Source organism: Diabrotica virgifera, chromosome 1 (assembly GCF_917563875.1).
Source record: "Diabrotica virgifera virgifera chromosome 1, PGI_DIABVI_V3a".
NCBI classification, from domain to species: domain Eukaryota; kingdom Metazoa; phylum Arthropoda; class Insecta; order Coleoptera; family Chrysomelidae; genus Diabrotica; species Diabrotica virgifera.
Genome location: NC_065443.1, coordinates 136,096,001 through 136,121,882, shown reverse-complemented (window position 1 = coordinate 136,121,882; position 25,882 = coordinate 136,096,001). Strand labels below are relative to the sequence as shown.

The window sequence follows — 25,882 nt, the reverse complement described above, 5'->3', positions numbered from 1 at the left end:
GTCGAGATATTTGGCACACATATTCGTAATATAATAAAGAATGGTAATATAATAAAAGACAAAAAAATACACTTTCTTCAAATAAACTTTTTATCCCATGCCTAGATTTTGTGTAATCTTGGAACTACTAAAAATCGATTTTTTTATAACAAGAAATCGAACGTCACTGACTTGGCAACATTTCGCGCCTATGTGTATAAAAATGCACCTTTGCTAAGTAACAAGACATTTACTCAACACACACACACACACTACCCATTACATTAGGAACCTGATTGGAAAAATCCACTGTACCATGCCAATGACCATTAGCTGTCGAGGCATTAAGCCAAATAAAAAAAAATTGCATACACTCGTGATTAGTGACTTGTTCAAGCCCTTTCTACTACAGCCCTTTTATAAATACGCACTTTATACCGATAAAACTCACAGAGCATATAAACAATACATAAGTAAAGTAGCTTGCGAAGCGGTAAGGATTAATTTCATTTGGGATGCTAATTGGGGGGTTATTTTCACGTTTTTTTACCCAAAAAATGGGATCAACTTTATTCTGAGCGTAACTTGCTTACTTTTTATGCTAGAAATTTTTTCAAAAAACAAGATTAATGCTTTTTTAAACATTTAAACAAGTTATGATGAGTTTTCCATGAAAAGTGCTTCATTTATTGATTGTTTCACGTTGAAGTATTCGATTTGGAATTTGACGAATAAGAACCTACTTTTCATTAGCTACAACTCTGCTTTTACTGGATCTACAGACTGCACACATACACCATTTTTTCAATTTTTAAAAAGCTATATTTTTGCTAAGAATATTTTTTCGATAAAATACTTACTTTTTGAGTTATTTGCGAAAAAACGTCTAAAAACTTGTTAAGAATTTTTGTTGAAAAATGAAGATATTCACTTGCAAATAACTCGAAATATCTTGATGAAAAACCTCTATTGAACAAAAGTTGCTTAGAATTAGTCAGTTTATCCACTTCCGGATGTTTTTGACGGTATATTTTTTCACCCCCGAGAAGGGTGGACTCAACCGTAGAGCAAAAACACACATTGGCACAATATCACTTTTTTCTTTGACATGTTAGCTATGCTTATACCAAATTTCATATCAATCCAAGCTCTTGTTTCAAATCCAATGGTTCTTTAAAATCCGGAGGTTTTGCAATATTTTACTGTGAGTGAATGAACTATAAGGCCCATCGGTGGGTAGAAATTAAAAAAAAACGTACCATACCAAAATAATTACCAGCTTCTAAGCAAAATTTGCTTGCAACATTGATTAACAAATTGAGGGAATAGAAAGAACATGGGATATAAAAATGCCTTTGAAGATAACTGCTTAATTTGTCTTAAAGTCGGTTGTATTTTCCTGATATTTGACAGAAGACAAAGAAAAAAACTGAGTTTGATTGGAAATCATAAATTAACCATTCTCTTTTTTTGTCTCAGTTAGCCCTATTTGATTTTTTTTAACATCTTAAATTTTTTTAAGTTACTGCCTAAATAGTTCAATATTAATTAATGCATTTGTGTGGGATGCGGGCCCCATCAAGTGCCCGGGCACTAGGAGGCCGCCTAGTCCTCCTTTATGGTTAATCCAGCACTGCCTATAATATGGTTCAGTCACTTTTGTTCTCTTTAGATTAAATTCTTACGCCCATTATTAGTTACATTCCATTATTACCTTCATTCCTATTTTACTTTTTACAATAGGTACACCATTTTTAACGTATTATATTTATAATATATAATCTTGAAAGCAGTGGCGGAATAAAATAGGGGATGTTCACTCCGTGTTTCATTCGAAGTCCTCCCCTCCCAAGAGAGCAAATATATTACACAAAATTTGGTATTTTGGTTATATTTATATTTAAACGATTTATATTTACTTAAGCAATTTATATAATATAAAAAATGTTAATTATTAACTAAAAATACAGCATGTAAATAAATATTTGAATTCTAAATGATAAAATGATTTACGCTAACTTCATTAATTCGTATTTATTCAGCTGTGCCATTATAAATTGGAAAAATCCTAATATCGCAAACGAGAAGCTTAATGGGAACCACCCAGCTTTTATCCAAGCCCAGAAGGTTAATCTAAAACAATAGTTTAAGGTTTCAGTAAATCATTGCCAATATAATTTGGCACATACTGTAGATATTTAATACACTTTCCCAAGAGATTAACGTACCACCTTAAAAATTGGTCATTTTTAATGTCTCGAATTTCCTAAACCTGTTGTCCGATTTAAGTTATTTTTTTAACATATTATTGCCTTATTCTTTAACAATATCGCTGTAATAATATTGCTGCTAGACAGGTAAATTGTCATTGTATATCGTGTGCACCAATCAAACTGTAACTTGTTCTGAAAGTTTGCGTCACCCTGTGGAATATTTTAGCATTTATAAAATACTAAAATGAAAACCCAACTATAGCCTCATGTTTTCTTAACATTCTGTTTTTTGATTTATTCGCTTATGTTGGATAATAAAACAGTTAGGTACTTTAACAACTAGCCTTGTTTTTCATAAATACAGGGTGTTTTTAAATAAGTATGGCAAACTTTAAGGGTAATTCTGCAAAAAAAAATAATGACAGTTTGCTTTATAAACGTATGTCCGCAAATGCTTCGTTTAGTTGCTGTAGTTTCGTTTCCGATATGGGGGTTGTTAAAATTTTTCTTACAAACTGACAATTTATTTATTGCTAGAAAACTGGTTGATATACGCAAATGAAATTTGGTGAGTTTTAAGAAGTAGTTATTGTGCATTTTTTGAGATTCAATTAAACCTCGTAAGGCGGTGCGGGGTGCAGGTGCACCCCAGATCTCGGTTTTCTAACCTATCTTTTTTTATATTTTTTTTATTTTTGTCCATTTTTTTATTCGTATTAAATTCAATTCTAAACGTATTTTACTGATTACAGCATTTAAAACATTTTGCGTTTACGTGCTATTTTGAAAAAATGACTGTAGGGTGCAAATGATGAAAATTTCATATTGTGAATTGGACGTTTCTTATGTTCCACTTGCACCGGAGGGACCGCAGACGTTCGGATACAATTAGCGTCTCTTTGCAAATACAATGACGTCGACTTTGCAAAGTAACAAGACACTTACTCAACATACACACTACACATGACACTAATACTCATGTTGTGACTGGCTGAATGACAGAAAGTCAATGCCATTAAAAAAAATGTTCCACTTGGAGCTAACAGAGCTACGGGACAAGGTAGGTGTTACTTATGTCAGAGAAAAAAGACCGAAATTCTCGGCATAACTGTATTGTGGGTAAAAACTATGTGTTGCTCATTCTGTGAAAAATTTCATGTGTTTGTCTTGCAACGATAATAATTTTTTTTAAGAAGAAATGAGTACTTTTTTTTGTAAAATTATGTTTCATACAATAATAAATAAGTCGTCCTTAAGTATGTTTCAAACTAATTTCCCCGACGTTCACATATAAAAAAAATGGATATACAGATGGGGTGCAAATGCACCCCGCACCGTTGTTTACGTAAGAATCTAAGCACCGCCTTACGAGGGTTAAGAATTTTATGTTCTCCATTGGCGCACATAAGGGTCATATTACTCGTAAGCACTCCCATGGTGAATATTCAATTCCTAATGGTATCAAAAAATGCGCAATAACTACCCCTTAAAACCCAGCAAATTTAGTTTGCATATCTTAACAGGTTTTAGAGCAATAAATAAATCGTCAGTTTGTAAGAAAAAATTCAACATCACCTATATCGGAAACGAAGCATTAGCAGACATACGTTTATAAAGCAAACTGTCATTACCTTTTCGTGCCGAATTACCCCTTATTAAAGTTTGTCACACTTATTTAAAAACACCCTGTATTAATGAAAAACAAGGCTAGTTGTTAAAGTACTTAACTTTTTTATTATCCAACATAAGCGAATGATTCAAAAAACAGAATGTTAAGAAAACAGAAGGCCATAGTTGGGTTTTAATTTCAGTATTTTATAAATGCTAGAATATTCTACCGGGTGATGCGAACTTTGAGAAAAAATCACAGTTTGATTGGTACACTCGGTCGGTATATATTGAAATTTTACCTATCTAGCAACAATATTATTACAGCAATATTGCTAAAGAATAAGGCTATAACATGTTAAAAAAATCATTTAAATCGAACAACAGGTTTAGGAAATTCGAGAAATCAAAAATGACCCATTTTTAAAGAAGTGTGTTAATTTCTTGGAGAAAATATAAACTTACTCATAGTTCTTGGCTTTTTCGTAGAACGGAGTAGTGTCGATGATCCCGGCATTGGATATAAAAATATGGTTAACAAGTTGATCATAAATATTCGTCTTCATATGTTCAATTTTGTGGACAACTCCAGCTCCTTTAAGAACCTAAAATATAGCACAAAAGAATAATACGTCTGCATTTTTTTTAATTCTCTCATAAACATAGTATAGTAACCGTGTTGGACAATTAAATAAGAAAGAAGTACTCATTGACCATGTGAAGATTGTGAGTGACATGTATGGGAGAATAACAACAAAGATTAGAACAGATAAAGAAGAGAATGATAAATTTTATGTGAAGGTAGAATTACATCTGCCTAAGAATGCTTAGATGGATGACAGGACAGAGATAATAAAAAAGAATGGACATATTAGGACTACTAGGTGTGCTACGAGTTGATGCCAAAATGAGAGAGCATATGCTAAGATGATTTAGGCCATGTTAAATATCCAAACTGTAATCAGTCAATAAAGACAATTTTTTAATTGTAAGTTCGTGGAAAGAGTAGGAGAAGAAGACCAAAGAAGTCTTTGTGGAGAAGTTTAGGCAGGACATGACTGTGAAGTGAATTAATATTAGTATAGGTATTTAGAAAACCAAAAACATAAACATAGGTTAATGAGTGTATAAATCAAAAACTTTAATTAGAAAAGATAGGATAAAGAGTAGGGATATAGGGATAAAGTCAAATGTAAGTAGGTATCTAGTAATAAACTTTTACTTGAATAAGATATTAAGAGAATAATAAAGTAAAGTTTTCTGCTGCAAACTACTGTGCTGAAAAATAGTTGAATTTATAAATACTCTATACAGTTTTTTAGGTACCTTTCCAAAAATAACATTTTTTCCATCCAACCAAGGACAAGCCATTGTGGTTATTAAAAACTGGCAACCATTTGTATCGGGACCTGTAATAGTAACCCAACCTGTTTTATAATATCAATTACTATCATTTCAAATACCTCAATGATATATTCTACTTTGACTAAAATTAATTTACAAAAAAGAATACCTACCTACGTTGGCCATAGCCAGCAAACCAGCAGATTCATGTTTTATTAGAAAGTTTTCGTCATCAAAATATTCACCATAAATACTCACTGAGCCAGTACCATCGTTGTTCACAATATCACCACCTGAAACATAACTTTTGAGCAGATATATTCATGGACGCATTTGAGAAAATGTGTAAAAACAGGACTAAACACCCACAGTAACAGAAGCACTGAAAATCTTTTGATGGCAATCAACTATTTATGTAGGAAATATACAATTAAAAGTTTAAAGGCACATATTTATTTTTAAGAAGGAATGAGAAGACGATCAAAAATAATAGATGTAATCCGAAAGATTAATCATCAATAGTGCTACAGCCTTATGAAAGAGCCTCGACCTTCCCAAGTCTATTACGCCAGTCAGTCCTATCCATGGCCAATCGTTGCCAGTTTGCTGCGCCTATTTTTCTCCTATCCTCATCTACACCATCCTTCCATCTAAGTTTTGGCCTACCCCTATTTCTACTTCCCACAGGTTGTGACATAAGAATTCTTCTAGGAGGGTTGTTATGCTGTGATCTTGCTAGATGTCCTGTCCATCTTAGTCTTCCTATTCTTATAAGAGATACTACGTGAACTACGTCTTTACCACCAAATATATGTTTATATCTGTGGTATACATCGTAGTTGTACCTCCTCCTCCAAATACCATTTTCACAGATGCCACCGAATATTCCTCTCAGAATCCTTCGTTCAAATATAAGCAGAAGGTTTTCATCTGCCTTGGAGATGGTCCATGTCTCCGATCCATATGTCAACACTGGTTGTATAAGGGTTTTGTGTATGGTTATTTTTGTTTTTTGGCTTAAGTTTCTGCTTCTCATATGTCTACTCAGTCGAAAATAGCTCGCTTGATTTCTGCCGTCATGACGTTCTCCTTGGTGATCAGGGAGCCTAAGTTTGTGAATTTGTCCACCACTTCAAAGGTAGAGTTATCAACAGTGAATTGGTGACCGATGTTTCTGGCTCTATTGTTGGGTATTGATGCCAACATCTTAGTTTTCTCCTCGTTTACTTTCAGGCCCATATTTTTTGAGGCGGTTGAGAAGGTGGTATACATTTCTTCTAGTTTGCGTGTTGTGCGGGCAACTAGGTCCACGTCATCTGCATATGCCAAAATTTGGGATGATTTATTAAAAATATTTCCTCTGTTGTCTATTCGTGCATCTCTGACCGCCTTTCCAGAGCTATGTTGAAGAGGAGACACGCCAGCACATCTCACTGTCGCAGACCAACATTTGTTTCAAACGCCTGTGATTGTTCGCCCTGTATTTCGACTTTGCAAACGACTTTACGCATTGTAGCCTTAACCAATATTATCAGTTTATCAGGGATGTGGAATTCATCCATGGCTTCATACAATTTATTTCTTAGGACACTACCATAGGCCGATTTAAAATCTACGAACAGATGGTATGTGTCGATATTGAATTCATTGGTTTTTTCCAGTATTTGCCTTAGCACAAAGATCTGGTCTGTTGTTGATCGACCAGGCCTAAAACCACTTTGATATTCTCCAAGCAGCTCCTCTGAATGTGCACTTAGGCGACCATATAAGATACTCAAAAATATTTTGTAAGCTGTATTAAGGAGGGTTATTCTCCTTTAGTTTCTACATTCTAATTGATCACCGTTTTTGTGTAGCGGGCAAACGATTCCAATACACCACTCTTCTGGGATTTGTTCCTCATTTCAGGCTCTCAGTATTATTTTATATATTTGATTAGTCAGAGTAGCGCCTCCATATTTAATAAGTTCCGCGGATATACCATCACTTTCTGGAGATTTATTATTTTTTAGGTGTTTTATTGCATCCCGTACTTCTTGAATTGATGGAGGCTCGGTGTATTGTTGGTTGCTCTTGGGTTTGATTGATTTGGATCTTCTACTTCGATAGTAAATAGTTCTTAATAGTGTTCCACCCACCTTTTCAATATTTCATCTTTTGTATTGAGTATGTGCCCCTTACATAGTCTTAGCCTTGGTTTGAATTCCTTTCTTGCATTATTCAGAGTTTTATAGAATTTTCTTGTTTGATTTTCCTGTTTTAATTTCTAATTTTCTAATTTAATAAGTTCTTTCAGTATTCTATTTTCATAAATTCTCTTTTTTCTTCTATGAATGCACTTCTCTTCTCTTCTAAGCTCTTTATATTTTTGTTGTTTTCTCGGGTTCTTCTTTGCTGCATCTGTTTATATGCATCGTTCTTTCTCCTTATAATGTCCTCACACTCAGAATCGAACCAATCATTGCGTGATGGTGGTTTTTCTGGTCCTAGAATATTATTTGCTGCGTCTTTATTATTACTTTTACACATTTCCCATTGTTCGCTGATTGTTAGATTCTCATTAATTATGCAGTTAGTTTTGATATAGTTTTGAAACCTTTCTACCGTTTGCGGATTTTTGAGGAGTTCAATATTAAGGCGCGTTGTTTTGGTACTTCTCTCCTTCTTCGCGTTTGAAATTCTAGCTCGAATTCTTGTGCCAACTAGAAAGTGATTTGAATCAATATTGGCGCCTCGATAGGTCCGGACATCCATCAAGTTTGACAAGTGTCTAGCATCTATGATCACATAATCAATTTGGTTGTTCGTTAATCCATCGGGCGAGGTCCAAGTTTCCATATGTATTTTTTTGTGTAGAAAACATGTGCTTCCTACGATCATGTTCTTTGCGGCTGCGAAGGTGACTGCTCGGTGTCCATTAGAATTGGTATTATTATGGAGACTATATTTACCGATGTGCGGTAGATATATTTCTTCCCTTCCAATTGTTGCGTTCTGACACCGATTACTATTTTAATGTCACTTCTGGGACAACTGTCATATGCTCTTTCTAATTCATCATAGAATTCGTCTTTTTCATCGTCTTTCTTGTTCACTGTTGGGCATGTACATTAATAAGACTAATATTAAAAAACTTGCCCCTGATCCTTAAGCAGCTCATTCGTGGATTAATCGGCTTAAAATCTATAACCAAATGCTTGACTTTATTATTGACTATAAAGGCTGTCCCACATTCATGTCTAGTTCTATGGCAGGCAGCTATAGTATATGTTGTAGTTTGTTTTTTAGATTATGCCATGACCTGTCCATCGTACTTCTTGTATCGCAGTAATATCGGCGTTATATTGTGCTAATATGTCGCATAGATTGCGGATGTTTCCAGGTTCGTTGAGTGTGCGAACGTTCCAGGTAAATACTTTAAGATCATTGTCCTTATTTCGTTGCATAGGTCGTCGTTGAGATTTCCGTCCGGCATCTTTAACTTTAGAGTTCGTAACTATGGATTTTTACGGGGTTGGGTAGTTAACCCAACGCCAAACCCCCTTTTCGGAGGGCCATTTCACCCGCTCTCGTCAGTTCCCGACCCAACTTTCCAACCGGGGTTGGATATCGGATCTTCAGATTGAGTTGCTCGGTTAACAGGGGACACAAACGTAAAGGTGAGAGTCGGATTTGAGTAGAAGAGGCTAAGTGGAGTAAACTGGAATCAACTCCATGTTTTCGCATTCTACCTCTTTATCCCCTAATGCGAAAGATTGCTGTGTTAAAATGGAATTTGGCAGGATACATAGGAAGGATTGAAGACAAACGTTGGACGAAGAAAATTGTTGAATGGAGGGCAAGAGCAAATAAGAGAAATAGAGGCACACCTCAAACCAGATGGACTAGTGAAGACTCAAAAATAAATGAACAAATTTATGTGAGTCTTTTATCGTAGTAAATCGAGATATTATGATAAACTATATGTGTGTTTACGATCAATTTTGTTGAATTAGTTTACCTTGGATCATTACTTTTCTTAGAGCCGTATGGAATTTAGTGCCAACGTACGTTTTCCCATTAATTCCATGTTGGATTAGTTCCTTGAAATTTTTACATGTTTTTGGAGCTATTTCGCCGAATAGTCCCAAAACTATTCTTCCTAGGAATTCATCTTCAACTTGAACATCGAAGTATACTTGATCTGTTATTTTATATTCCGATCCCTAAAACAAATGAAAGACACCCGAAGATGTAAAAAAATGTTTGTAATACCTATCGGCACTAATAATCACATATCGCTACCGCTACCTACATTGGAAGAATACCGTCGTATCTCAAAGAACATATAAAATTTACTATGTTAATAAACAGATTCCACATATTCTATATTTTTTATGTAATAACGTCATAAAGTTAGTTTATTACATGGCCGTCAGATGGCAGAAGTGTCATTGCGGTCATTCCAAAAGTTAGTTCGCCATTTTCATTTCACAATATTGTCATAACTGGTCATAACTCAGTTGCTTCCCAGGTATCATGCTAAGTGGACGCACCTCTTTTGTAGAACACTGCATGTTTTTTAGTTACATCAGTATTTAATAGGTAGTATTATAATAAATTATTTAAAGAATAATGTACTATTTTAAGATATGTCATCCTTTCTTAAAAACCTAATATATTACTATCTATGAAGAATAATGTATTATTTTGAGTTATGGCCTTGTAACGAAATTGGAGATACGTTTAAAATTAGTTATATTTTTTTGAGTTATATCAGTATTTTAGAAAATTATTAGAAATTTCTGAATTTTCACCCTTACTATTTACAAATTATATCAACCTTTGACAGTTGGAATTAGATTATAAAAAGAGCTCCTAAAGCCTAAAGAGATATTTCTATAACTATAACCTATACGGATTTAGAGGTAGACTCGTGCTAAAGTTGACTCCTGCCAAAAAAACAATGAAGAGGATTTATTATGTAAAATTAAAGAAAGAATTTTCAAACGAAGACAAGTATTTTTTAACGAAAATTTAATGCAGAATGACAGTATTTTTAAAAAACAAAATTTGTCATTTTCATGACAAATATACATTTCACATTTCTAAAAAAAAAATAAGTAAAACAATTTTAATATGTGTGTGTTTAGATTTATGACCTTGGTTTGAACCAATTGGCCAGCTCAAATTTTTTTTTTATTTTCATAGACACAATTTCCTAATTTTAACTGATATACATTATATTTTAATAATCACAAACATATATTACATACATTACATTAAAAATACATACTAATAAAACACTATTACTAAATACTTATACTAAACCACTAATTGATATTAATTTTTTTTTCTTCTTTTTTGTTTTCTTTCGCGCTAAGACCTTAATATAAAAGTGAATAATTCCCATTCCCAAACATTACTTACAACTCAAAAATGTCATGGCCTAACCTAAAAGAGGATTAAGAAGTTTTGAGTGAAGTTTTATGGCATTTTTAAAATTCATCGATTTTTAAATGACCACTTCTGAAAATTGCCATATTTTGATATTATGACGGTCTCCTTCCAAGGTAGCGATATGTTGATGTGACTTAAATAAAAAAAAAGAAAACATTTTTTTAACCCGGGAGCAGTCGCGCCGTTATAAAAAATCTAACTTTTTATCCTGTTCCTTAAGGTGATACAGTAGCGATCAACAGGTAGCCAAAACGCGTTCCAAGATTACGGCTATAATTTTGAATATTTTTTCGAGATATTGGGCACACGTATTCTATATACTAATTCAAATTGGGACGTTTTTGTAGCTCCGGAAGTACGAAGTGGAGGGATTTGTGCTTTTTGGGTTAAGCTTTTTGAATTTTTCGATGATTTTTGGTGGGGATTTCGATTCCGCCAGAGGCGTGCTTTCGGATTTTTTAAGGGGTACGAGTTTTGCTTAGGGGTTGGGGGTGAGATTGTCTAAGGCGAAAAAATTTCATCGGGTTTTAAAGCCAAGGGTTAGTAATAAGTGTCACTTTTGACCTAGACAGGCTAGCTCGAACAGGGGCGTCACAAAAAAATCGCGAACTTGCGGGTTGAAGAAAAAAAGGGTAAAAAAGTTGAAAAAAAAATTCGGATGGACGTAAATCGGGTGCTTTTAAAAGAAGAATGTTGTGCTTTTGGACTTAACCATTCTTAATTTTTTGCAATTTTTTAGTGGAATGGTTATCCCTCTCAGGAGCGTACTTTTCTTTTTTTTAAGGGGAGCGAGTTTTTTATAGGGCTGGGGAGTGGGGTGGTCTAACACGATAAAATTTTAGCGCGTTTTGACGCTAAGCATTAGGAATAAGTGTGATTTTAGACTGGAGCGGCTAGATTGAACAGGGGCGGCACAAAAAATTCGCAAAGGGGAAATTTTGATGAAATGGCCAAAAATGACGGTGTCGTCCCTCGTGTAGCCACAGTTTTCAAATTTTAGTAAAATTCCCGCCACGTCCCAAATATTTCACAGTTCCCATACTTACGAAAGCTTCTCTTTTTTTTCCAACCCCTAAGTTAAGGGTGGGGGGGCCTACCAAAATGGGGTCAACTTTTTGACTTCACGTCCCTGTAGCGCCCTTACGGCGAAACGTATCGAATCGCGCGAGGCATCAAAATTTGAGCATCGACGAGACGAAAAATATACGTTTTTTAAAATTTTCAATTTTTGGTGGGAAATGTCAAAAAAAAATAAAAATAAAAAAAATAAAAAAAAACAGAAAAAATGACATAGCTCTGCCCCTATGGCTTCGATTTTAGCCAAACTTTTAGTGTTGTAAATGGCTTGATGTGGCTGATTCGAAAAACCAAGTTTCAATCAGTGGCGCATCCATGGGGAGAAAAAGGGGGTTAAAATGGCGATATTTTCAACAAAACCGCAAAATGAGGTTGGTGCTTTTGGACTTAAGGTAATTGAATTTTTTGCGAATTTTTCGTGTCGATTTTAACTCGGTCAGTGGCGTGGTTGCGGATTTTTTAGGGGTGTGAATTTCGCATAGGCGTAAAATTTAGAAAAAAAATCACAAAATGAGATTTCTGCTTTTGGACAAGTTTTTTGATTTTTTTGCGAATTTTTCGTGCCGGTTTAAACCCTCACAGTGGCGTCGTTTCGGATTTTTTTAGGGGAGCTACTTTTGTATAGGTGTGTAAGTAGCAATATGAGGTATGTGCTTCTGAATTTAAGCTTTTTGAATTTTTTGAGAATTTTTCATGTCAATTTTAACTCTGTCAGTGGCGTGGTTACGGATTTTTTTAGGGGTGCAAGTTTTGCATAGGCGTGAGATTAAAAACAAAATAAAAATGGTATTTGTGCTTGTGGAAAAGCTTTTTGATTTTTTTGCGAATTTTTCGTGCCTGGATTAACCCGGTCAGTGGCGTCGTTTCGGATTTTTAAGGGGTGCGAGTTTTGTATAGATGTGTAAGTAGCAATATGAGGTATGTGCTTCTGAATTTAAGCTTTTTGAATTTTTTGAGAATTTTTCATGTCAATTTTAACTCTGTCAGTGGCGTGGTTACGGATTTTTTTTAGGGGTGCGGGTATTGCATAGGCGTGACATTAAAAACAAAATAAAAAATGGTGTTTGTGCTTGTGCAAAAGCTTTTTGATTTTTTTGCGAATTTTTCGTGCCCGGTTTAACCCTGTCAGTGGCGTCATTTCGGATTTTTTAAGGGGTGAGAGTTTTGTATAGGTGTGTAAGTAGCAATATGAGGTCGGTGCTTCTGGACTTAGGCTTTTAAAATTTTTTGAGAATTTTTTATGACGATTTTAGCCCTTTCATGGGCGTACTTTCATATTTTTTAAGGGGTGGGAGTTTTGAATAGGTGTGGGGAGGCAATATGAGGTTTGTACGTTTGGCCTTGGCCTTTTTGAATTTTTTGCGAATTTTTTGTGTCAATTTTAACCCTGACAATGGCGTGGTTTCGGATTTTTTTAGGGGTGCGAGTTATGGCTATGCGTGGGAGGGCAATATGAGGTTTGCACTTTTGGACTTAATATTTATGAATTTTTTGCGATTTGATTTTGCCGATTTCGGCCCTGTCAATGGCGTATTTTCGTATTTTTAAGGGGTGCGAGATTGATATAGGCGTGGGAGGGCAATATGAGGTTTGAGCTTTTTGAATTTTTTGCGATTTGTTTTTGCCGATTTCGAATCTGTCAGTGGCGTACTTTCGTATTTGTTTAAAGGTACGAGTTTGTACGGAAAACGAGAGAATTTTGACCTCAAAAATAAGGTTTTTGAGTAGTAAATAGAAGTACCGATTTAAATTCACTAAAATAGTATAAGCGATATATTATTCGGCGTGACTTAGAAAATAATTTCTGGTTAAAAGTTCTAAATAAAAGTGCCGTAGTATAGTATAGTATAGTATATTAGAGTATGGTATTAGTATAAAATAATAGTATTCTATGGATTTAGTACGGCCTAACTAGTCTATATACATAATTCACAAGTGGGCGTTTTTGTAGCTCCGGAAGTACGAGGTGGGGAGATTTGTGCTCTTTGGGTTAAGCTTTTTGAATTTTTCGATGATTTTTGGTGGGGATTTGGATTCGGTCAGGGGCGTGCTTTCGGATTTTTTAAGGGGTACGAGTTTTGATTAGGGGTTGGGGGTGAGATTGTCTAAGGCGAAAAAATTTGATTGGGTCTTAAAGCCAAGGGTTGGGAATAAGTGTCACTTTTGACCCGGTGACGCTAGCTCGAACAGGGGTGTCACACAAAATTATCAAACTTGCGGGTTGGAGAAAAAAAGGGTAAAAAAGTTGAAAAAAAAATTCAGATGGACGTAAATCGGGTGTTTTGGACCGGGGAGGTTTGTGTGTTTGTACTTAAGCTTTCTAAATTTTTTGCGATTTTTTGGTGGAATGTTTATCCCTCCCAGAGGCGTACTTTCTTTTTTTCTAAGGGGAGCGAGTTTTTTATAGGGGTGCGGGGTGGGTTGGTCGTATGTGATATAATTTTAGTGCGTTTTGACGCTAAGCGTTAGGAATAAATGTGATTTTCGACTGGTGCCGCTAGATCGAACAGTGGCGGCACAAAAAATTCGTAAAAGGGAAATTTTGATGAAATGGCCAAAAATCACGATGTCGTCCCTCGTGTGCCCAGAGTTTTCAAGCTTTTGTAAGATTTCCACCATAACCCAAATATTTCACAGTTCCCATACTTACGAAAACTTCTATTTTTTTTCCCACCCCTACGGTAAGGGTGGGGGTGGCTACCAAAGGGGGGTCATTTTTTTGACTTCACGCCCCAGTAGCGCCCTTATGGCAAAACGCATTGAGTCGCGCGAGGCATCAAAATTTGCCCATCAACGAGGCGAAAAACGTGTGTTCTTCGAAATTTTCGATTTTTGACAGGAAATGTCAAAAAAAATTGGAAATTAAAAAAAATAAAAAAAAACAGAAAAAATGACATAGCTCCGCTCCTATGGCTTCGATTTTGGCCAAACTTTTATTGTTGTAAATGGTTTGATGTGGTGGATTCGAAAAATCAAGTTTCAATCAGTGGCGCATCCATGGGGAGAAAGAAGGCGGGGAAATGGCGATATTTTCAACAAAAATGCAAAATGAGATTGGTGCTTTTGGACTTAAGCAAATTGAATTTTTTGCGAATTTTTCGTGTCGATTTTAACTCGGTCAGTGGCGTGGTTGCGGATTTTTTAGGGGTGCGAATTTTGCATAGGCGTGAAATTTAGAAAAAAAATCACAAAATGAGATTTGTGCTTTTGGACAAGCTTTTTGAATTTTTTGCGAATTTTTCGTGCTCGTTAAAACCCTGTCAGTGGCGTCGTTTCGGATTTTTTTAGGGGAGCTTCTTTTGTTTAGGTGTGTTAGTAGCAATATGAGGTATGTGCTCCTGAACTTAAGCTTTTTGAATTTTTTGAGAATTTTTCATGTCAATTTTAACTCTGTCAGTGGCGTGGTTACGGATTTTTTTAGGGGTGCGAGTTTTGCATAGGATTGAGATTAAAACAAAATAAAAAATGGTATTTGTGCTTGTGGAAAAGCTTTTTGATTTTTTTGCGAATTTTTCGTGCCCGGTTTAACCCTGTCAGTGGCGTCGTTTCGGATTTTTTAAGGGGTGCGAGTTTTGTATTGGTGTGTAAGTAGCAATATGAGGTTTGTGCTTCTGGACTTAGGCTTTTAAAATTCTTCGAGAATTTTTTGTGCCGATTTTAGCCATGTCATGGGCGTACTTTCGTTTTTTTAAGGGGTGCGGGGTTTTGAATAGATATGGGGATGCTAATATGAGGTTTGTGCTTTTGGACTTAAACTTTTTCAATTTTTTTGCGAATTTTTCGTGCCCGTTTTAACCCTGCCAGTGACGTCGTTTCAGATTTTTTAAGGGGCGCGGGTTTTGTATAGGCGTGTAAGTGGCAATATGAGGTCGGTGCTTCTGGACTTAGGCTTTTAAAAATTTTTGAGAATTTTTTATGCCGATTTTAGCCCTTTCATTGGCGTACTTTCGTATTTTTCAAGGGGTGCGAGTTTTGAATAGGTGTGGGATGGTAATATGAGGTTTGTACTTGTGGGCTTAGGCTTTTTGAATTTTTTGCGAATTTTTTGTGTCGATTTTAACCTTGACAGTGGCGTGGTATCGGATTTTTTAAGGGGTGCGAGTTATGGATACGCCTGGGAGGGCAATATGAGGTTTGCACTTTTGGACTTAATCTTTATGAATTTTTGCGGTTTAATTTTGCTGATCTCGACCCTGTCAGTGGCGTATTTTCGTATTTTTAAGGGGAGCGAGTTTGGTATAGGCGTGGGAGGGCAATATGAGGTTGAAGTTTTTTGAATTTTTTGCGATTTGTTTTTGCCGATTTCGACTGTGTCAGTGGCGTACTTTCGTATTTGTTTAAAGGTACGAGTTTTTACTGAAAACGTGAGAATTTTGATCTCAAAAATAAGGTTTTCGAGTAGTAAATAGAAGTACTGTTTTAAACTCACTAAAATAGTATAAGCGATATATTATTCGACGTGACTTAAAAAATCATTTCTGGTTAAAAAGTTTTAAACAAAAGTGCCGTAGTATGGTATCGTATAGTATATTGGAGTATAGTATATACTAATTCAAATTGGGGCGATTTTGTAGCTCTGGAAGTACGATTTGGGGAGATTTGTGCTTTTCAAGTTAAGCTTTTTGAATTCTTTGATGATTTTTGGTGGGGATTTCGAATCGGTCAGGGGCGTGCTTTCGGATTTTTTAAGGGGTACGAGTTTTGATTAGGGGTGTGGGGAGCGATTGCCGAAGGCGAAAAAATTTCATTGGGTTTTAAAGCCGAGGGTTAGGAATAAGTGTCACTTTTGTCCGGGGTGCGCTAGCTCGACCAGGGGCGTCGCAAAAAGTTTGCAAACTTGCGGGTTGCAGAAAAAAATTGAAAAAAAATTGATGGACGTGAATCGGGTGCTTTTGACCGGGGAGGTTTGTGCGTTTGTACTTAAGCTTTCTAAATTTTTTTAGATTTTGTTGTGCAGAGGTTATCCCTCCCAGGGGCGTACTTTCTTTTTTTAAGGGGAGCGAGTTTTTCATAGGGGTGAGGAGCGGGTTGGTCGAACGCGAATAACGCGGTGGAGGTGGGTTGGTCGTATTTGATATAATTTTAGCGCGTTTTGACGCTAAGCGTTAGGAGTAAATGTGATTTTCGACTGGTGCCGCTAGATCGAACAGGGGCGGCACAAAAAATTCGTAAAGGGGAAATTTTGATGAAATGGCCAAAAATGACGATGTCGTCCCTCGTGTGCCCAGAGTTTTGAAACTTTTGTAAGATTTCCACCAAAGCCCAAAGATTTCACAGGTTCCATACTTACGAAAACTTCTATTTTTTTCCAACCCCTGCAGTAAGGGTGGGGGTGGCTACCAAAGTGGTGTCAACTTTTTGACTTCACGTCCCAGTAGCGCCCTTAAGGCGAAACGTATCGAATTGCGCGAGGTATTGAAATTTGCGCATCGATGAGACGAAAAATATACGTTTTTTAAAATCTTCAATTTTTGGTGGGAAATATCAAAAAAAATTTAAAATATAAATAAAAAAAATGACATAGCTCCGCCCCTATGGCTTCGATTTTGCTTAATTTTTTATTATTGTAAATGGTTTGACAGAGCGGATTCGAAAAAACAAGTTTCAATCAGTGGCGCATCCATGGGGAGAAGAAAGGGGGGAAATGGCGATATTTTCAAAAAAACCGCAAAATGAGATTGGTGCTTTTGGACTTAAGGTGATTGAATTTTTTGCGAATGTTTCGTGTCGATTTTAACTCGGTCAGTGGCGTGGTTGTGGTTTTTTAGAGGTGGGAATTTCACATAGGCGTGAAATTTAGAAAAAAAAAACACAAAATGAGATTTGTGCTTTCGGACAAGCTTTTTGAATTTTTTGCGAATTTTTCGTGCCGGTTTAAACTCTATCAGTGGCGTCGTTTCGGATTTTTTTAGGAGAGCTACTTTTGTATAGGTTTGTAAGTAGCAAAATGAGGTATGTGCTTCTAAACTTAAGCTTTTTGAATTTTTTTAAAATTTTTTCTCTGTCAGTGGCGTAGTTACGGATTTTTTATAGGTGCGAGTTTTGCATAGACGTGAGATTAAAAACAAAATAAAAAATGGTGTTTGTGCTTGTGGAAAAGATTTTTGATTTTTTGCGAATTTTTCGTGCCCGGTTTAACCCTGTCAGTGGCGTCGTTTCGGATTTTTAAGGGGTGCGAGTTTTGTATAGATGTGTAAGTAGCAATATGAGGTTTGTGCTTCTGGACTTAGGCTTTTAAAATTATTCGAAAATTTTTTGTGCCGATTTTAGCCATGTTATGGGCGTACTATCGTTTTTTTAAGGGGTGCGTAGTTTTGAATATATATGGGGATGGTAATATGAGATTTGTGCTTTTGGACTTAAACTTTTTCAATGTTTTGCGAATTTCTCGTGACCGTTTTAACCCTGTCAGTGACGTCGTTTCGAATTTTTTAAGGAGCGCGGGTTTTGTATAGGTGTGTAAGTAGCAATGTGAGGTCGGTGCTTCTCGACTTAGGCTTTTAAAATTTTTTGAGAATTTTTTATGCCGATTTTAGCCCTTTCATGGGCGTACTTTCGTATTTTTTAAGGGGTGCGAGTTTTGGATAGGTGTGGGGATGGCAATATGAGGTTGGTACTTTTGGCCTTAGGCTTTTTGAACTTTATGTGAATTTTTTGTGTCGATTTTAATCCTGACAGTGGCGTGGTTTCGGATTTTTTAAGGGGTGCGTGTTATGGATACGCGTGGGAGGGCAATATGAGGTTTGCCCTTTTAGACTTAATCTTTATGAATTTTTTGCGATTTGATTTTGCCGATTTCGACCCTGTCAGTGGCGTATTTTCAGGTTTGAGCTTTTTGAATTTTTTGCGATTTGTTTTTGCGGATTTTCGACTGTCAGTGGCGTACTTTCGTATTTTTTAAGGGCTGCGAGTTTTGGATACGCATGGGAGGGCAAAATGAGGTTTGCAATTTTGGACTTAATCTTTATGGATTTTTTGCGATTCGATTTTGCCGATTTCGACCCTGTCAGTGGCGTAGTTGCGTATTTTTAAGGGGTGCGAGTTTTGTATATGCATGGGAGATTAATATAAGGTTTGTGGTGAGCTTGAGCTCACTTGAGCTTTTTGAATTTTTTGCGATTTGTTTTTACCGATTACGACTCTTGTCAGTGGCGTACCTTTGTATTTGTTAAGAGGTGCGAGTTTGTACGGAAAACGTGAGAATTTTGACCTCCAAAATAAGGTTTTTGAGTAGTAAATGGAAGTACCGTTTTGAATTCACTGAAATAGCATAAGCGATATATTATTCGATGTGTCTTAGCAAATCATTTCTGGTTAAAAACTTCTAATCATAAGTGCCGTATTATAGTATAGTATATTAGTATTAGAGTATAGTACATTATAAAATTATACTATTTTATGGATTTAGTACGGCCTAACTAGTCGTAATATAATAAAGAATGGCGGTACAGAGTCCAATTCGAAAAATATATTAATATGTGGAAATTACTCTGTAATTAAATACAATATTAAAAAAACGAGCCTGTACCGCCATTAAGAAGAACAAAAAAATACACTTTCTTTAAATAAACTTTTTTATCCGACGCCTAGATTTTGTGTCATTTTGGAACTACTAATGAAATAAAAAATTTTAGTAGTTCCAAAATGACACAAAATCTAGGCATCGGATAAAAAAGTTTATTTGAAGAAAGTGTAGTTTTTTGTTCTTCTTAATGGCGGTACAAGCTCGTTTTTTTAATATTGTATTTAATTACAGAGAAATTTCCACATATTAACATATTTTTCAAATTGGGCTCTGTACCGCCATTCTTTATTATATTACGAATACTTGTGCCAAATATCTCGAAAAAATATTCAAAATTACAGCCGCAATCTTGGAAAGCGTTTTCGCTACCTGTTGATCGCTACTGTTTCTGAAAAATTTTGCAACATAAATTTCCTCTGGTAAGTGCCTCAAGGAAGATTGTAGTTTATTAATAAAAAAAAAATTAAATTTTTTTAATTTCTTGTGGAATTTATGCCTTTGGTGAGAAAAAGATTAGCTTTAAAATTGTTAGAAGTAGATATTTTTAACACATCAAGTAAGTAAAAATAATATAAAATAAAAATTGGTTTTAAATTGATTGAATTTGAAAACGTAAATATACTTCAACTCATAATTTTAGATTTATGTATATGGAAAAAGTTATGGAAAACATACAAATAGTAATTTATAAACTCATCCTATATTTCTTAACCATCTATCCTATTAACTGTTTCATATTCAAGCGAAAAAGCATACCTAATAATCATGCAAACTAATTTTGCTCACCTGAACCCAACTCCCAATCACAAGCAGCAAAACAATACGAACATTAAAACTATTTAAAGCCATTTTTTACACCTCGTCAATTTTGCCAGACGAGAACAACTTATATTTTATGCCTTTAGGCCGATGGGCTTTTTAATCGATTTTATGCATACATAATTTGTTAATTTAATTAGGGGCATTAGTTGCGCTCATATACTGGATCTAGGTAATAAAGCGTAACATTTTGGTACACCTTTTGTTTGGCAGACTTTTTAAATAAGATTTATTATTGTTGACTTTAATATAGAAATTTAGCCAACAAATGAATGAACATAGAGATATGTTAACATAGAGTGAGCTGAGCCTACCCTCCGCGCTTCCCAACGACAAGATCTCTTGGACTAGTTTGGTGCTATCTCTTTCTAGCACATTGTATCAAGAAACTAAGATGACATTCAGTGTGAGTATAGACACGGAAAAAGGGGGAGGACTACTTTCGCAGCTTTACTATGCGTAAGAGTGAAACAGCACTGAGCCAAATAAAAAAAATGGTGCCGTCACTTCGCTCTGAATGACACAATGTCTAGGATAATATATAAGTCTATGTGAATGAAGCGGTTTTTTCAATGAACTGTCAATACCGTCAGTATAGGGCTTTTCATCGATTGTCATTTGTTTCGAGCTTCTGTCATAAGTTGTATAATCTGTGTACAATATTAATATACACGGATTATACGACATATGACAGAAGCTCGAAACAAATGACTGAATGAAAAGCCCTATTGACAGTTCGTTGGGTTTTTTTCACGAACACGAGTTGACAGCACGCACTGTCAAGAGAATGCGGCAAAGTTATGAGCAAAGAATACCCAACCCCAGTTGGGTGGGGTATTCTTTGCTATGAGTAAAAGACACTTTAGGCATATGTTGCATGTAATATTTTTTTACCGTGCTATGCAAATGACGAAAGTCAAAATAGATATCGTTACATTTCCGTAATATTAGTCCATATAGAAAAAGTTTCTTGACAAAAGAGAAGAATTATTAAAAATCTAGAATACTGCAATGATTTTAACACTTAATTTATTTAGTTTTTATTTTAATCTATTTACACTTACTTTTAAATTATTTATACTAAACACTATTTACCCTAAAACATTTATATAATACAAAGTTTATTTCTCGACAATAATACGCGCTTATCGGAATTTTCGATACGATTTATAAACTACGCATCTTAAAAGCATACAATTAATACCCGTTTATTAATCAGACTGATTCTACAAACCAAAAAATTTCCCGGTAGCTGGTCTTATCTTGAATTTACTAGAATACAGACATCGTGTTGGCTCTTGAACAGGTAATTACCTTCATGTCATTAACATCATTTATTTGGATTCTCGTCTATTCTAAAAAGCAGCTAGTTGTACGGTTGTTTACGTATGGAGTTCAGTAGCGTAACATTGCCCCCTCATTAAGAGATGTTTCCTCCTGGAACCTTTTCGGGACTACATGTTGGTACCGGCAACGGCAACTGAGCCCTCTCTTACAACTTCCAGTTGTATAAAAGTAGCAAGGGATGGTTTTCGCTCCGCACCAGTAAATGCGGATTGCAACAGACTAGTACCTGGACTTCGGTGTCATTATAAAGATTTCTTCAATCATATCTCGGACAACCTCCAATCAATTGGAAGCATTCTAACTTTGACATAACTAACCTTTTTGCTTTAGACAAATTAGAATAACAAAGACACCATTATTTAAAAGACGTTTCAGTTGAAACAAAATTATTTAACGTCTAATTTAGGAAGAACAAATAGCTTGTTAGGTGGTAGAGTTTGAAAAAAAAAATTGGTATCCAAGCTTCCGTATCTAATATTGCTTAGGTAGGTAACTAGTGTCGAATCTGGACAGCCTCATCCCTCATCATCTTCCATAGTTGAAACAGGCATAATTATTAGAATTAGAATATAGTCAAATAACATGTTTGAATGAAACGATAACAGTATGTTATCGTTTTCAATTCGAAGCTGCAGCTAGACTGGACTGAGAAAGAAATGGCAGCTTTGGTAGTGCCGCTTTAACGAGAGGCAACAACAGTCTTGCAATTACCTACTTCCCAAAATTGATTCAGTTATACCTCTCTCGTTCAAGCTTAAGAGACAAGATATGGCCAGCAGGTTTCCAAAGTTAGCTGAGAGTTCGATATCAAAAACAATGATAGCCTGCAGAAATTTGAAGCCGATATTAAAAAAAATTGGCATTCAAATATTTAAAGATGGACTACAGGCTGAGGCTGCAGGATGCTTTAGGATTATAACATCACAAAACACTCCCACATATCTACCAACGACCCATTTTATCCCAAACGTTGAGCATACTGCAAAATATTTAACAAAAATGTCAAAATAAAAACATATATGCTGTTTGAAAGAATAGTACATTTGCAAAATAATTGCAGAAGTCTACCTCAGTCAAGGAAATAAGAACAAAAGAATGAGGTCAGAAGCTCAACTAGATGGGCATCTAGAATCTCGTCAAAAAGTCCTACTAGAAATCGAATTCCCACAATTGACTAGAGGAAGGAAAAAGATAGATCCTGTTGTGTAAGGTATTCCTACATTAGGCAACACCCCATACGTTACTTCCTAGCTTGATTGGTTGGTAGAGGCCATGAGGTTAGAAAGATGACAGAGGGGTTTTTAGGTTAGGAGTTTTTTAGATTATGGCTGGCAGATTGCACATGGTCATGGTATGTTAAAGCTACTACAGCTACAAGCTATGTACAATAAATGCATATACATGCTTTTGAGTTTCATTAACACAACAGATCCTACTGTTGAAATCCAAATTTTCTCATTTGAAGGAGAAAGTAGCGATTAGACATTAGTAGATAAATATGAAATAGAAAAGTAAAGGCAACAAATCTTAATTGTGCAAGACGAGTGTAAGCTATGGGCCATTCCACGAACATAGGCCTGTTTTGGATTACTTCGACAAAGAATATTTTACTGTGCAACATAAGAAGTACGAAAGTAACCCAGCAAACAGACCGACGTGTTAATAACGTGAATTTTGGGTACATTTGTCACCAATATACGTAAATAGCTTACGTGAATTTCACGTGAAAAATTGGTTGGAATGTCACATTGAAAATACGTCTTTAAATTACGTGAATAACTCGTCTACAATAGACGTGTTATTTACCTTAAATAGAAGTAAAATATTTCTTGAAATTCACATTGCAAATACGTGTTGATTAACGTATATTTTAGGGAACGTATATATTAGTTTTCACGTGAACTTGTCCTCGGTTCACGTAAATAATTCGACCTTAATTAACTTTATGAATCACGTAATTATTATCCTCATATAATATAAATAAAACAAGCATATAAAGTATTAACAATGTATTTATTTAGTAGAATTTAGAGACTTTAAAACATTTGTCTTGTATAATTATTATTATACAAGATCCCAGGCAACCAAACGACGTTTTTATAACGTAGATAACACGTCATAAAAATGACCAATTGACGTGTTTCTATGACGTAGTACTGACGTTGAAAGTCACGTGTATTTGTCTCATCGATTTGACGTCATAATTGTGACGATTTTAAAACGTAATCGTATCTACGTTTTTTTCACGTCGGTAAAATCACGTCTTTAATACTTTCAAAAAGTGACCTCTTTCAGATGTTTCAAAATAGTATAAAAAATAGGTACATAACATAGGCCTACGTGCCATGTGTCGAAGATATAAGTACTACCACTTGTTTAAGATCGCTTGTGCGCTAGGCTAGAAACATCATTAATTCTGCATGATTGTACCAGCCCTCACATTTTAGAATTTTCACTAGTTATATATACCTACTTACTGTGTCAAAACTGAAACAACATATATATGAAACTAATAAATAATTTATTAACAAGTTATCCAGCATACTAATATCTTAATTTAACGCTGTCTTAATATCTTCATTTAACGCTTAATTAAAAACAAATAAACATAACCTCAAATAGTTGTCAAGAAGAATTACTGCATTAAACTAACTCACTGAGCAAAAACACATAAAAATCGCTTAATTTACACGTTTCTTCAACTAAATATCTAAATGAAAAGCCTTATTTTATCACATAAGGCACAAACCACGTAAACAATAAATGAAAAATTTCTTATGAACATTTAGCGATATCTATACCCAAACGAAATTGTTTGGAGTCAATACAAACAAGCAAGCTCCTCCCAATTTTGCGACGTCAGACTTAGGCTGTCTGAAATTAAAACGTTTTTTAAACGTAATTTTAACGTCATTAATCTTACGTATTTAAAATCACCTACAAAAGACGTCTATATGACGTAATGTTCAAAGACGTGTTATATTCAACCAAAAACTGACGTTTCCTTAACGTTATATGACGTCACTTGGTTGCCTGGGATGATGCACCAAAAATGGTACCGACCTAAAGACACATTAAAAAATATACCAACACAACACAGGTCACTTTTTATTTCGAACAGGACACTTTCTTGTTTTTTTCTAATTACACCATCGACACTTCAACCCTCGAGCAGTGAGGTAAATGTTAATACGAAAGACATTATTATAAATAAACTCGCCTAAAATGATTCGAGGGAAAGAAAGCTCTGCCACGTTTCACTTTTTGTTGTGAGAAATGTAAGAAAGAAGCTGATATTAGAGGTTATGATCATCGATTATAAAATTCGATTATTTTTAAATTACAGTTAAACTATTCTACTTACTTTAAATTAGTACTACATATTTTCTTTTTGTTTTTAAACTTCTTCTACTATTAAACTAATTGGTCTTACTAAAAATCCATTTCAATACCAGAATATTATTAAAAAAAATCCTATCGAAACGTATCACCGCGCGCGATTTGAAAATTAGACTAAACATTATTTTAGCTCTTGTGATATTTTTGAAGAAAAAATAGCAAAAATAGCATCAAATCAAGGTTGGATTGAAATAGTTATGCTAAATGATTTTAAAAGCGAAATATTTTTGTTTAAATATTGGTATTATTTACATTACTTTTACGTGAAATACATCTAATTTTTCGACGTCCATAAAATACAGTGGGTAAAATCAAGCGACACGTATTTTACCAACACCGTTGTAAAAATTTGTTTCCAAAATATTTCTCAAAATTTAACCAAAAGAAGTTATTTCTGTTTCGTGATTATTACGTGAAATAAACGTGTCTACCTTTGCGATGTAACCGACATTCACACCTATTATAAAAAACATGTACCTACTATATTCGTCATTATGATTTTATATTATTCTAATGTCGAACATGTATAAAGGAAGCACTATATAGGTGAATGATTTGGCACTGAAATACGTTATTTTCCCGTCATAAATCACCAAGTTACGTATTCGTTGAAATTTGCCGTAAATTTAACGTAATCATCACGTAACTGGGCTCAAGTCTGTTTGCTGGGAAATGGCGCTAATAAATATTCCAATAAGCAACAATGTAATTTGCAATTTACTTTCGTTCTTCTTATTTTGCACAGTAAAATATTCGTTGTCGAAGTAATCCAAAACAGGCGTATGTTCGTGGAATAGGGTATAACTCGAGATAATGCAAAAACTACACAGTCCGGTCTGGAATATAAATGCGACAAATTCATGAAAGAGAAAAATGGATTAAATGAACACTTAGAAGAATTCAAAGTTCCTTTAAAAGAATTACAGGAACAATAATTATTCCATGATACAAATCACAAATAGTGAGATCTTTTCTTCTTATATTCAATAAAGTTTTACTGTACAAGTAGGTACTGGCAATCAATGCCAGTAATTTTAAAATTTTCGCCCCTTATTTTGTCTGCCTAAAAATGTCCCTCTATTGTGTCGGGGGCTATTTTATAGAGCTCTTTCATTTTTCAAAATGGCAGTCT

At 34.9% G+C, this 25,882-nt stretch overlaps 1 protein-coding gene across 1 annotated transcript; it reads right to left on the bottom strand.

The window, feature by feature from the left end:
- Positions 1–1,854: 1,854 nt before the first annotated feature.
- On the bottom strand, positions 1,855–20,131 carry LOC114349434 (uncharacterized). The gene is made up of 6 exons (XM_028299808.2): positions 19,972–20,131; positions 9,145–9,349; positions 5,318–5,437; positions 5,127–5,209; positions 4,266–4,405; positions 1,855–2,112 (listed from the first exon to the last, which is right to left on the bottom strand). Exons 1-6 carry the CDS (start codon positions 20,032–20,034, stop codon positions 1,989–1,991), a joined length of 735 nt encoding a protein of 244 aa, XP_028155609.1. The 5' UTR covers positions 20,035–20,131; the 3' UTR covers positions 1,855–1,988.
- Between the last annotated feature and the right edge of the window lie 5,751 nt (positions 20,132–25,882).

What these genes read in the sequence shown, in the direction of transcription:
- LOC114349434 (XM_028299808.2), bottom strand. Translation starts at nt 20,034, where the DNA reads ATGGCTTTAAATAGTTTTAATGTTCGTATTGTTTTGCTGCTTGTGATT. An exon ending in TGATTGGGAGTTGGGTTCAG is followed by an intron (nt 9,350 to 19,971) that starts GTGAGCAAAATT and finishes CATTTGTTTTAG; the next exon opens with GGATCGGAATATAAAATAAC. An exon ending in AAGAAAAGTAATGATCCAAG is followed by an intron (nt 5,438 to 9,144) that starts GTAAACTAATTC and finishes GTTATGTTTCAG; the next exon opens with GTGGTGATATTGTGAACAAC.